This window comes from Dendropsophus ebraccatus, unplaced genomic scaffold (assembly GCF_027789765.1).
Source record: "Dendropsophus ebraccatus isolate aDenEbr1 unplaced genomic scaffold, aDenEbr1.pat pat_scaffold_586_ctg1, whole genome shotgun sequence".
In the NCBI taxonomy this organism is placed as follows: domain Eukaryota; kingdom Metazoa; phylum Chordata; class Amphibia; order Anura; family Hylidae; genus Dendropsophus; species Dendropsophus ebraccatus.
Genome location: NW_027210185.1, coordinates 13,494 through 28,021, shown reverse-complemented (window position 1 = coordinate 28,021; position 14,528 = coordinate 13,494). Strand labels below are relative to the sequence as shown.

The following is a 14,528-nucleotide window of genomic DNA, read 5'->3' as shown; positions in this document are numbered from 1 at the left end:
TTAAATGGAAGTAAATTACAAATCTATATTTAAACTTTCTGAAAGCAGCCGATTTAAAATATTTTCGCCGGAGTACCCCTTTAATACTTGTATGCGTTTGTTTCCCTATTGTCTAGTTGTAGCTATAAGAATGGTTTGAGTAATAAAATGTGTTTTACCCAAGACAGCTTTAATTTCACAATCGCGTGAAATCTCTAGGCCACGTAACAAAAAGTTACAAACACGTCACTCCCCCCTCTTTCACCGGTTCAACGCTAGCTCTATATTCTATATATGCTTTATGTGCATTTTACATTAGGTCTTTTACACTTTAGGGTGTGTTCACATGTACAGGATCTGCAGCAGATTTGATGGTCCAGAATTGATTTGCTTTGAATCTGCAGCTTCAAATCTGCGCCATCAAATCTGCTGCAGATCCTGTACGTGTGAACGCACTCTTATTCCTATTTAATATATTTATGTTTTTCATAGCTCTTTTCTCACAATTCTGCAATCCTGGCAGGAATTACAAGCAGTTACAGAGTCAGGGTGGAGTTTCCTCTTGGGAAGGATATAATGACTCGGCTGTACAAAGGCCCTGGTGCTGTCATGAGAAGAATAAAAGTAGCAAAGTGAAACAAGTCAATGCTCTTAATCCTCCAGCACTTAGTATTGGAAAAACACAGATTCATTATGTATTTTGCAGCAATTTCTGTTTAAAGGGAACCTGTCATTTGGGCAATGGTCAAGTGGAGCCAACAGGAAACAACGTAGCATGGCACTTTCATATGGCTGCTGCCATTGTATTTAGGGATCAGGGGATGAAAGCATTCGATCCATGCCATGTGTACACTGGTAATATAGCATAATTGCCTGGTCCAGTTCCTTGGGAAACAAATCTGGGGGTGTTTTCTCTTTCGTTTTACAAGAGCCATCTATTTGCTGGTCAAACATTTATTCAGCAACCTGGCCTACGTGAGTGTCCAATGAGAGAACCAAGTCAGACAGGCAAAAGAAATTTTGTCCACCAATAGAGAAACACATGTGGGCACTCTGGTCAGGACTCCGCAAGACTCTGCACCAGAGCCACTACAACTCACAGTCCCACAAGCAGTGCTCAGCCGACAGCAGATAAATACTTATTCCAACCAGATAACAGCAGCGCCAGTCACATGCGAGCCCCATGAAGCGCGTGTAGCGTGAACCAATCGTAGCTCTTCTTATTGGATTGCACAATGTCCTGTTTGTTACCCGACCCAAAATAACGCATCTGTTTCCAAGTGGGTGAGTGCTGCTGCTGTTATCTAGTTGAAATAAGTATTTATCTGCTATTGGCTGAGCACTGCTTGTTGGACTGTGAGCTGTACCTGCTCAGGTGCGGAGTCTTTAGTTTTTTTTTTGTTTTTTTTTTTTTTTTGTGAGTAAAAGATTCTCTAAACTGGGCAATAGAAACATGCAAGATCGAATCAGAACATAACCCCACCCCAAAAAAACCTGGCATTTAGCCCTTATAATTTCTACTGCTAAGTTGTGCAGGCCTGAAGTACAGCCACATAACCTCCCACATGCACCTTGTTGACATGGAATCCATTATCCACTTAAGAGAAAGGTATATTTTTTCTACAAAATTTACAGCAAGTCAATTGCACAATGAAATAATATGAAAAAAGGGAATGTGTACAGACTGGGGAATAGTGGGTGCACAGTATCTAAACTGTGCCACGCACTAGTATGTATGTAGAACTACGGTAAATATATGATGAGGGAACCCTGTTTACACTAAGGAAAATGATGAGAAATACCAATTTCAATGTGGAAATTATATTGTGTGAATACAGTCACAGAAAACCTTGATTAAACACTTATTCAAGGTGGAATTTAAGCAGATTGGGGCAGAACACACTTTAAAATCAGCATGGACTCCACCTGAAGTACTCACTGTGCACATAATAGAATATCAAGCTTTACTCTGTGCCATAATTCAGCTCTAAAATCATCACATCATATTTCATGGAAATCTGTACTAAAAGTTTTTCCAGGAAGATTTAATAATCCACATAGAGAAAGGAAGGACAAGTGACATGTCTGGTACTGATGTGTTGCTGCATGGATTCTGAGTGTAAGTCATGTCGGCTGCTGGGCCATAGATTTGCTCTATTGTTTGAAGCTAATCCATGTCCAATATGGCAGCATTCACCAATGGAAATATCCATTGTCTGCATGGGCTTCATACTGTACGTTGTATTGTGCACTTACTGGTCTTTTCCGCATAGAAAGTTTTTCATTCCTTAGAACATGTTCTGTCCTGTCAGTAAAGCAACAGGAGGAAAAAGTTCCAGCATGTTACCTGCCATGGCTATAATCCAGATCATTTACAGTAATTTATTGTCTCCCTTTCATTTACCTAATCTTCAGCTTGTACTATTCACAGAAAGCGAGGGCAGCCTGGCAGGAGAAATGCACACCAGTCAGACGGGTTCTAAGCTGTCTGCAAATGTTATTCTATAATAAAGTTATATCCAAAGGATGAATAATTTTGTAGACGTGCATCTCTTCTCCTGCTATTCAGTAATCACCGTAAATCTGAAATTATTAAATTCATGAAGCCAGAGGTTCAGGAGGATGACTACTATTGCTACAGTATTAGTAATTATATCTGCTGTATAGACTGACAGCAGCTTCCTGTGTACCTCATAGAACGAAAATCAGACTACCCTCCTCCAGGCTCTGTAGGGGGGGGCCTGTCCATATGATGGCCGACATGGAGGAGCATGTGACCATGTCCCGCCCCCCCAGTGTCCACCACTGAGTCTGTATATGCCTATGGAGGATATTGAAGATGGGGCATGGTCACATGCTCCTCCATGTCAGCCATCTTATGGACAGACTCACCACAGAGCAGGGCAGCATGGCCTGGAGGAGTGGTATCTGATTTTAGCTTTATGAGGTAGACAAGATGCTGCTCTCATTAAAAACGGTTTTACTATAAAGTGGCCAACCCCTTCAAGGCTGCCTGGAAAACATGGATACAGAATAAAGACCAGTATTCAAATGCTGAATGATCAGACTCCAGCATGCTCGAGTTGGCTGATCTCTGGAACCTGACCTACTCGAAATTTTGATCAGTAAGGGTACAGGTGCTGAGACCCCCACCGATCACCTAAGCAAAAAGGTAAAGTGCTCGGCTAAGCGCTGTTCCCATTCATCTCTGCTTATTCTCCTTAACATATAATTAAGCTCTATAGGATGACAGTGACTGCACACCTAACATTTATCTCCTATCAAAAAAAAAAATATTCTGTACAGAATCACAGTACGGACATTGCCGGTATCTTCTCACTAGGTCAGGAAGCTCTGGATCCTTACACACCCAAGATTCATCCTGTACATTCTATTAACATACAAGAAACCTGCCTGGAATGTGTTTGCTTCATGTGTCTCGACAAGTATCTGTGTTACTGGGTTAAAGATATTCACATCAGCAAGTCACAAGACAGATTCATAGCACGATAAAATAATGAATCATGTAAGAGTGAGCAAGAAAACAAAAGCTCAAAGTATTAATAAAATAAAACATATTTCCTGCCAGCTGCTTTGCCCTTCTTACAGAATTCTATAAGCATTCCTAGAAATTCAGACTCCGGCGGAGAGAACCATTTCCTTTATTCCTCTTTCCATCTTTCTCCCAGGTCCAAGGTCCAGTTGGAGACACACAACCAATGTTTCTTACTGTATGATAAATGTTCTTCAGATGGAGAGTGACTCCACTGTAGCATGGAAATCCAGAGTGGTCACCCATGGAGTCTAGCACATTGTTGCTAAGCAACAACCTGACTATATAAGTCTATACAGCTCACAAACAGAATTACAATGGGAGACACATTTACTGGGTTTCACAGACAACAACCTGAGAATGCCGTTTATAGGAGGTGTGCCGTCTTCCAATAATTTCCTTCCCACAGTCTATAACGTTGCAAGTTTAATGGTTTCCCATAAAGCATTTTTATGAAGCATCTGCCACTGATTTGACTTAGAAGCACCTCACCAGCATATCTATATAATAATATCCCACAACCTCTAGCTACAATAAAGCTTACTGTACTAAGGACGCATGTGTCTGCAATGGGGAGAGGGGGTTCAGCTTACTCTCAACTCAAATCATCAAGTACCTCAAAAGGCCAGGGTATAGGGTTGTAGCTACAGTGTACACAACTTTCTATAGGGAGTCATGTTCTCTGCTTAGTTTTTCCTCTTATAGGTATTAAAGGGGGTTAGACAGCACTACAAAAACACGGCCACTTTCTTCCAGAGACAGCCCCTCTCTGCTCAGTTCCATTGAAGTGAATGGAGCTTAATTGCAAACTGCACCTGAACTGGAGACAAGAGTCGTGTTGTCTCTGAAAAAAGTGGCCATGTTTTTGTAGCACTGGATAACCTCTTTAATAAAATGAGAGGCACCCCAAGGCAAAGTAGGAGAACGTAACCCTCTATAGGTCATGTCTAACTAGTTGTATGTTGCCATAATAGGGTCGTTCAAATAGGTCTTATTATGCAGCGGCCTATCTGGTAGCAACTCCACTATTATACTACGAGGGAATACAACAACTATCCGTTTATCCTACTGCGGCTACTGATGTAATAATAGAAAAACCACATCCTTAGCCAAAAAAATGGTGTCTCTCCCTATGCTTACAGCCAAATATTATCACTGTTTTAGGTGACCCATAAACATACAAAGATTGGCTGCCATGAGTAGCACCAACTGATTCAGGCCTGCATAGTACACACATACGAATCCTTCACATCAGTCTCTAATATCATTACATTTAGGTTTCGGCCAGTGCTCTCAGATAGCTCCTAAAACTCAAAAAAGCAAATACATGTCATGTCCAAATTCACTGCCACGAACCCTGGTGACTGATACTTACAGAAAGGAGACAAGAGGAAAAGAGGAAGACAAATGCACAAACGTAAAGAGGTAATGCGGCCATTAGCAGATAGGCGAGCTAAAGATAGCTCTGCAACATCTGTACAGTGCAATAAATGTCTAAGCTGCTCTGCAGGGTAGCCCACTACAGCATTGACCCCTGCCCTCTTGATATTATCTGTCTGGCAGGTTAGATTAGTCGGCTTCATTTGGTGCTTAAAGTAATGAACGAACATTGTTCGCTGTATGTGCGGCCAATAACATGCTTTGGGAACACCAGCATAAAAGATCAAATCAGCCATCGAGCGAAAAAGGGCCTTTAGGCATATACTGCATATTCCCTATATGAGGCATTTCTTACCTGTAAATCACTCCCTTCTCATGGAGGAACATGAGGGCTGATGTGATCTCCGCACTGTAGAAACAGGCCCTAGCTTCATCGAACCGCCGAGACTTCTGTATGTGAAACATCAAGTCGCCTCCATTCACAAACTCCATCACAAAAAACAGTCGGTCCTTTGGGTAAGAAGAAGAGAGAAAACCAACATCAATACAATTTTAAAACATTTTTAGAATATTACGATTAAAAGTTGCAGCAACAAGTTGTACATTTCCCAGTGTATTTCCTATACAGTTTTAAGATCTCTGTTTGCTGTCCAAAGCAGGAAAGGATTTCTATGGGGATTTGCTACTGCTCTGGGCAGTTCCTGTCACAGAAAGAGGTGGCAGTAGTGAGCGCCGTGTCAGACTGGAAAGAATACACCACTTCCTTCGGGGCATACGGTAGCTGATAAGTATTGGAAGACTTAGTTTTTTATTATTGAGATTTTTTTTAAATTGAAGTAAATTACAAATCTATATAACTTTCTGACACCAGTTGATTTAAAAGAAAAAACATTGCCGGAGTATGCCTTTAATTCTGACTTTTAAGACTGATAACATTAACTAAAAACTGGCTCATAGTTCTGCATTGCTGCCACTTGTAAGCAGGAGTGTCGTGTTACATGATACAACTGGTTACGCTGAAATGTGCCCTTCATTTCACATTTCAGCCATATTAGGTGCTACACAGTAACAGTCTGGGAATGTGCACAGATTAACAAGGAGGACTTGTCATATTCCTGAGCTATTGCCAAAATAATGTAACTATTGACTTTTGCAATAGAGGTAAGCAAACATTGGAGTGTAACTAGAGGGGCTGCATCCATCTTCTCCAGGCTGTGGCATACAAATGCCAGGCCATCAGGTTTGTGCAAACCTGAACTTGCTGTAAGTTTGCTCATAGTGTAACCCGGCCCGAATGTACAGAAAAGCACATGGGCTGCACCTCCAAAAATGCAGTCATTTTATTGGGGGCAAAAAGGACAACAATAATCAAGTAGGGTAAATTCAACACATTTAGACCATATTCACAAAAGCATAGTAGGGATGCATTTTTTTGCACCATATTATGGCTGCTAGACCACTTGGATGCTGTCAGTTCTTGTCATTAGACCCATTGACTGCCTATGACTGACTGGGACTTGTGGCCATAATATAGGTGCCATAATATGTCCATATTAGCTTAAAAAATTAAATTATATATATATATATATATATATATATATATATATATATATATATATATATATATATATATATACATACACACATGAATGTGGTCCTGACCTCTACTTAAGTCATAGGCCCCACACTGATGCAATACATAGCAAAGGTAAAAGGGTAGGTATGCCTCAAAAATATATATATATGTATTTTCATTCCAGCACACACAGTGTGGGTGTAGACGCCACAAGCCTATATCCATTACATCAGCTATATCAGAGGTATGTATGTGAGATCAATGCAAGTTTACATTGCTCCAGCTCTGTATAGGTTATCGGCTTTTGTAGTCTTTTCAATAATGCTGAATAGCACAGAAGATCAATTGCAAATGAGGGCTAAAAGATACCAAGCCCACTGTAACGGTATCACTATATTATATATGATTGGCCCACAGCCTTCCACACCTGAAAACAAACACCAGTCATCCTTTTCCATATTATGAGTGCCAAACCTGGCCAATGATGCGCAACACACTCCACTACTACCACTACAGTATATACCCCAGTCTAGGAGTCTAAGACGTTGGGTGGTTTTTAGAGATGAGTGAACCTCGAGCAAGCTAGCACGTTAGTCATTTCTAACTAGTTATATACAGACATAATAGGGTAATCCAAAATGGTCTTACTATATAGTGGCCTATCTGGTAGCAATGCCACTATTATACTACAATCAGGACTCCTTAGGGCTGCATCCACCGGTAATCAAATGCTGCACACTCAGATTCGGATGAACCAGATCATGCTCCAGGTTCGCTCATCTCTAGGTATTATCACTTGAAATACTGTCATAATTGTGTTATGTTGCAACAAAATCACATTGATTGTGATCTTCATATCATGGGACCAAAGCCGCCTTGTAGCCCCCAACCTACGGACTGTATCAACATTATTTATTCAAATGGAGATATTCCTGGAGGAACATGCAGATGGCCGCTGAAGCAGTGAAGTATTATAAAACGCAAGATAGGTCCTCCAGAGTTGCCCCATAGGAGACCACCACTACGACTTCTATTTTCCCACAATTGGCCAGATATAAAAAGCCCTTTAAAAGAGATAATTTGATCACCTCCATGTCTCCTGCATTTGCTGTGCACGATATGTGACACGTACAGTATAAAATGCACGAGGCAAATGTCACCTGACCTGACACACAAGTTCAAGTCCTCACCTTTTATCCTATAATGCTGTGGTATGGGGGGGGGCTGTATCTATCACAAGACACAGGAGTAAAAATACTTGCCTTTACATTCCAGCCCTCAGCACTGTACTATCTATTTCTGAGGACAGGACGCTCACTTCATAACATAGCACAGCCTATAGAAACATGCATGTGTATAGGATCGCAGCTCCATGTCCATTAATGGTCTAAAAATAGAAGTGGACTGACTGAATGTACAGGGCTAATAATACACTCACTTAGCTATATCTATATCCCCCATGCATTGCTACGGAGAGTGACTTTTAAAGTTGGCCAAGCAAAACAACTCTTGCACACTTTGTGGTGGAAATCTGCTGTAGATGCTAAATTGAGCAAGTCCATAGGGTGGGAAGGGTAAGTTTTTTCTTAAAATTGCCATCTTAAAGGGTCATTATTATTTATTCTGTTCTATTTTACTTCCCAGTGTATGAAGTGATTGTGGGAGACAGTGGGGTAGCTACCATTGAGGCAGACCAAGCAACTGCTATGGGGCTCATGCAGCAGGGGGGCCCAGACCCCCCCAGCAAAACTTGATCTGCCTCCATGGTAGCTATGGCTTACAGATCCCACTGCCAGTTTCTCTTGTGGCCAGAGGCAGCATTGCACCTGCAGCCGCAAGAGCCCCCCCCTACCCCCCCCCCCCCCCCGTGATGCACATACTGACATAACCCAAGGCAGTCCCTCAGTGTTCCGTACTTCCAGCTTCTTGGCGACCCAGTGACGTCACTCATGCCCTGGAGATCTGGGAGAACAGAACACCATGGGACTGCGCCAAGTCATTTGAGTATGGGGGGTTGTGTACAGGATTTAGGGGGCCCTGTACAGTTTCTTGCCATGGGGCCCCATGAATCCTAGCTAGGCACCTGGTGAGAGACACGGAAACTGTTACCCTATGTAAACCTAGCTGAAGCAATATAGTTGCCTGATATGTCTCCTACCAACAAACTCCAGGTAAGAGACCAAAAAACGTTGCTGACCCTATTTTTCTGGACGTTAAAAAACGGATCCGTTAAACGGATGCTGAAAACGCAGTGTGAACCTAGCCTAATACTGACAGCTCTGACATTATAAAGGGGGACAGACAGTCAGAACTTTCAACCTATTCATAAATTTCATTGACATCACAACTTTTACTAACTTCAAAATACTGTAGAAGTGTCATGTATATTATACTATGACACTAAGGCCCATGGTATCTAATTTACTGTATAAAGCCACTGAGTGATAATACATCATATACTGCCGTATAAATAATTGTTGCTTTCCATTTAATACAATGTATATATGCGTGTATATAAAATAAAACCTAAAAGGAACCTTCAAAATAATCACAAAAATAATCAATTTTGTGTATATAGCTTCTATGCATATCCATGTGTCTCCATGGTTACAGACTACAACCAAACACTTTGTGTAGTCTGATTTTGCTCCTTTCTGTCTGCCACCACCTCTTACTAACCTACAGACAGCAGAACAGGGACAGATGGAAAAAATTAGAGGAAACTATAAGCAGGTTAGAAGAATCTAACCTGTCGATATGTCACTACAGTGCACGGGGCGGTAAGGAAGAGGGTAAGTTTCTTACATTTTATAAGAAACTTACCTTCATCCTCAGCACCCCATGTGCAATTGGGAGACACCAGCTGGATAGATTCCAACAATCACATAAATAAACAGGAAATCTAAGAGTGGTCGACACATTACAAGAAAAAGCGTCAACATGCGGAAGTTCTTGTCTCTTTATCTAGAAAAAGTGAGAAGCCACAATTGCAATGCTGAGATAAGAAGTATATAGCATGCAAGTATTTACTTAGTGATCCAAACACTAAACCAGCCCAAATTTAAGACGGTGATTCATTACACTTTACTTGCCAAGTGTCAGTATATCTTGTATAGCTCACAATTCATTTGCCTCCATCGCAGACATCCATGCCAGGCCAGAAAGTATATATTATAGGCAGATATGCATTTCGTTACTCTAGGAAAGTTGGATGATAACCAGCTCTGGAGGTATAACAGCTGCCATACCGGATGCCACAAAGCTCTCTCAGGAACACACACTATACAACAATAAACTTTATTTTTTTTACAAATGATTGCCATGTTTTCACTGAAAATCACTGATGCAAAATGACACTTGTCATGGTGGCCAGGAGTGGTGTTAGTACCCATACCCGGACACAAGGGCACTATGTTTGAAAAAGGGTTGGCCCAAGCATAAGATGTGAGTGCAGTGTAGGTGAAGGTATGGTGACACAAAAATAGGAATGTTGTATAACTTTGTAATGTGTGTTATTTAGTGAAATAATGCTTTACACCGCACTACCCCTTTAATGCAGTATGATGTCCACCTTGCAGAAAACTTAAAAGGGTACTCCAGCGCTTGAAAAAAACAAACAAACAAACAAACAATCAATCATAAACATAGTTTTCACATTTACCATCCCTCCTGAGTCTGTCTCCATTTAAATTTTCCACTGTTTGCAGGTCCCTGCACCTCTAAGTTGGGGGCTTCATTTTTCTTCACTTCCTTGTTTGGCCTTTCCCATGATGCACTTTCTCTCCTGTGATGTCTAACTGACTCTGTAAAACTGTTAGGTGGCTTACATCTTGTTTAGCCAATCAGAGCTGAGCAACCTGAGTCATCTGACAAAGGGAGGTTGGCCTAACAGGGCTTAGACCAGTCTCCCTCTTGATGATGTCATTGTCACAAAATGGCTGCCACAGAAAAGCCTGGGGCCAACAGTCATTAGGCAAGAATGAGTTTACTTCACTTCCTGGTGGGGGGTTGAGGGTTGAGGGGGGAAAAGATAGGGAAGGGGGGCAGATGGGTGATTGAAGCATATTACAAAGTTATATAACTTTGTAATGTGTTTCACTTACTGGGGAAAAGCTTTTCGCTGGAGTACCCCTTTAAAGTGCTTTGTAGGTCCAAGGTTGTCTCTGCTGGCAATCCTATAAGATGACCCAGCAGACCTCCCGGCTCGTATCCTACAGCTTCTATACATGAAATGAAGCCACATGCCTGAAGCTGTCATCAGCAGCCTTGGAAACCTTGTGGTCTATGCCGTGGTCTATACCGTACACAACAAGTCTGCCGAAACCTGACTCTTGTTGTGATGAGACGGGAGCAGCATTAGTGGTTCCCGGTTACTCCAGGAGCCTGGGAGGTGGTAGCTCAGGCCCATCAAAGCCATTTAGTTAAAAAGTAGCTGTCTATGTATTGCAATAGCGAAACCATATATAAATGAGAACATAGGAAGACATTTATTATTGGGTCTGTTGCAAATTTTAGTCAATGCTTACTTTTTTTTTTTGTACAATTTTTTTTTTTTTTTTTGTACAAAAAGGTCTACATGACCATGCAAAGGTCATCCAAGGACATCTCACTAAGCTCAGTATGTGGAAGTATAGCATGCCAGACAGCCTCACCACACCACTCTGTGTATTTTTAGAGTCACATTAACATAAAATAGTCTGATCAGATTTTTACCCTCTCTCTACAATGCCACTTGCACATCTCTAAATATTATATCAATCTGCTGTGAATGGAACTACTTGGCAGAATCATAAAATGATATAGAGGGACGGAAATTAAATACATAACAATATACATTATATATACTATAACCTGTAGAAGGGAGACTAGTGCATAAACATTATAAATAAAACTTCTGCTACTGGCTATGTGTTGTTCAATGCAATTGCGCCCCCTGCTGGATATTTGTCATTATGGCTTCATGTATACAGTATTTGCCCACTGGAGGAGCTGTTGTACCCAGCATCATTTTGCAGTCGCCTGGTGCTCTCCTGTATTATGTAAACTTTGGATTTAGGGAAAAACAACAACAACAACGCGAACAGTATAAAGTATAACCACATTCTGTAGGCGTTAAATATATATAATAGTGTGTAAGTATCAAAGCCCACGTACTGGTGCATGAATGTGTCCACCAATGACATATTACACTTTAAAGCTGTGTTCACACTTTTGTACATTTTATAAAAAGAATGGCCATTGTTTTCAATTAAAACTGCCGTTTTTCTTTTCATAATGCAATGATTTGCATTGGAGTCAAAGCAAACAACGACCATTGTTTCACGCAATGTAGTGAACAACGGACATTCTTTGGCTACGGCCGTCGAAATATCATTCATGGTCATTTAATTACGGATGTTGTCCATAGACGTCAATTAAATTTTTCATTTAAAATAACAGCCACTGTTTTGTTTGCCAAATAATGGCCGTTGTTTATAAGTAGTGGGAACGTAGCTGAAATGTATTTTCATCAATATTTAAGAACCTTGCAGCCTCCCTGCTAATGGAAGGACTTTTTACTATTTACTCAATAGATCACAGAGAACTCACCGGAGTCTGGAAGCAGCAGAAGAGCTGTGTAAGGAATGGGTGGTTACAAGCCAGGGCCAGGATACGCTTCTCAGTCATGGTACATTCCACATCATCATCCTGAAGAATCACATCCTTCTTAAGCACCTTCACTGCAAAGAGGTTATCCCCATCTCTGGATTTGGCTAGCATCACCTGAAGGCGGCAAAAAAATTAAATAAAATGAAGGGTCTGGGGTTATAAACTCAAAACATTATAAAGGGTACTCTGCTTCGGACAATTACTTTTAGACAGTAGGGTCACCAATGCTGCACTGGCCTACATTCTGTGGGGCTGCATTAAAAGGGTACTCCGATGCCAGAAAGTTATAAAGCTTTGTAAATTACTTCTACATCAAAATCTAAATCCTTCCAGTACTTATCAGATGCTGTATGCCCTGCAGGAAGTGGTGTATTCTTTCCAGTCTGACACAGTGCTCTCTGCTGCCACCATGACAGGAACTGTCCAAAGCAGAAGAGGTTTTCTATAGGGATTTGCCACTGCTCTGGATAGTTCCTTTTACAGACAGATGTGGCAGCAGAGAGCACTGTGTCAGACTTGAAATAATACACCACTTCCTGCAGGACATACAGCAGCTGATAAGTACTTATAGGCTTAAGATTTTTTAAATAGAAGTAATTTACAAGTCTGTATAACTTTGACACCAGTTTATTTAAAAACAAAACAAAAAAAAAACTGCCCCCCAGGCGTATGCCACGGAAAAAAGGCAGATTCACCTCTTTTCAGTGGTGTAGGCCAGCCATATCCCCCCGCTTGCCTGATGGGCGGGTGGGGAGTGCAAAGAGGCATATGACACTTAGTAAATCTGGCCTGGGAAATGGGGGCAGGCATACAAGTACACCAGTCTTGATAAATGCCCCCCCCCCCCCCTTAACGTAACGGATATAGCCAGTAGGCCGTACTCTATCATCTAACTATTGACCTACTTATCTGCATCTTAAAGGGGTTATCCAGCGCTACAAAAACATGGCCACTTTCCCCCTACTGTTGTCTGCAGTTTTCGTGGGGCTTTGAAACTCGGTTCCATTGAATAAATGGAGCTTATTGCAAACCGCACCTGAACTGGAGACAACAGTAGGGGGAAAAGTGGCCATGTTTTTGTAACGCTGGATAACGCCTTTAAATAGTAAACAGGATAAAAAAAATGCATTATAAGCAAGATGGAAACCCCTATCCAATACAGTGAAATCCCTTACACCAGAAAAGATATGGATACTATGAGGGTAAGAGTTATATTAGGAGCACTGCTTATATACATGACACACACATGAGAGGTAGGTGGGTCAGACTAACTATTACTTATCCTATATAATACAGCTATACAATGACATATGTAGGCCCTGAGGGAATTCATAGAAATTTGGACACTCCACTTGCCACTGTAAAGTTCCTCAGTAAGGGTAGCTTTACACACACCGTATCGCAGCGGATTTTATGCTGCGGATCCGCAGCAGAGAAGCTGCAGATTTGATCTAAATAACCGAACACAACCAATCAAATCTGCTGCAGATCTGCTGCAACAGCCGATTGCTGCCGATTGCAACAACAGCCGTGATTGATACGAAAATATAGGTTGCATTGCTGTCTATGGAATCCCGTCCGGAGTGTATACACTCTGTCCGGGATCCCTAGCGGCGCCGCGTGAAACTGACAAAACCCTGTCAGTGCACACTAAGGAGCGAGTGGCTCCGGCTGCATGCTCCATAGTGTGCAGTGAGGAGTTCTGATGCGCCCGCATCAGAAACTCAGCGGCGCGAAAGATCATTTGGCCGGTACTGCAGTACCGACAGGATGATCTTTTTTGAGATCAGCCGGGTCACAGAACCGGCCGGTCTCTTACAAGGTCTGAACATGGCCTAAGGCAACATATTGTCTTCTAGAAACAATGACTCATAACTGCTAGACAGAAAAATATGGCACCCATATGAAAGTATGCATGCACACCAATTTGCTTGGGGAAAGTGGAGGTGCTTAGAGACTAGCTTTATCATAGGATGGAGGGCAGTTTGCAGCAGCAGGAAGTCTATGTCCATGCATTTAAAGGGTCCCTGTCATTTGAAAAAAACTTTTGACATGTTACAGCAGCATGCAACAAGTTTTGATCATTCAGGGTCTGGGTGTTAAGATCCCACCAATTGCTGAAACAAGGAGAAGCACTCAACTAAGCTCTTCCTTCTCTGGCTCGCTACAGGATATGGACTCCATAGACTTATAGGGGGAGATTTATCAAACTGGTGTAATATGAAACTTGCTCAGTTGCTCCTAGCAACCAATCAGATTCCACCTTTCATTTCTCACAGACTCTTTGGAAAATGAAAGGTGGAATCTGATTGCTTGCTATGGGTAACTGAGCCAATTCTACTTTACACTAGGTTTGACAAATCTCCCCCATAGAGTGTGCCTCCGTCAGTG

At 41.6% G+C, this 14,528-nt stretch overlaps 1 protein-coding gene across 1 annotated transcript in view; it reads right to left on the bottom strand.

The window, feature by feature from the left end:
• Nucleotides 1-14,528, bottom strand: part of LOC138777650 (protein kinase C eta type-like) — a 53,550-nt gene that overhangs the window by 26,290 nt on the left and 12,732 nt on the right. The window contains exons 7-8 of the mRNA XM_069956315.1: nt 12,078-12,251; nt 5,268-5,422 (exon numbers count right to left, since the gene is read on the bottom strand). Coding sequence (XP_069812416.1) covers nt 5,268-5,422; nt 12,078-12,251 — 329 coding nt within the window. The remainder of the gene's footprint in view (nt 1-5,267; nt 5,423-12,077; nt 12,252-14,528) is intronic.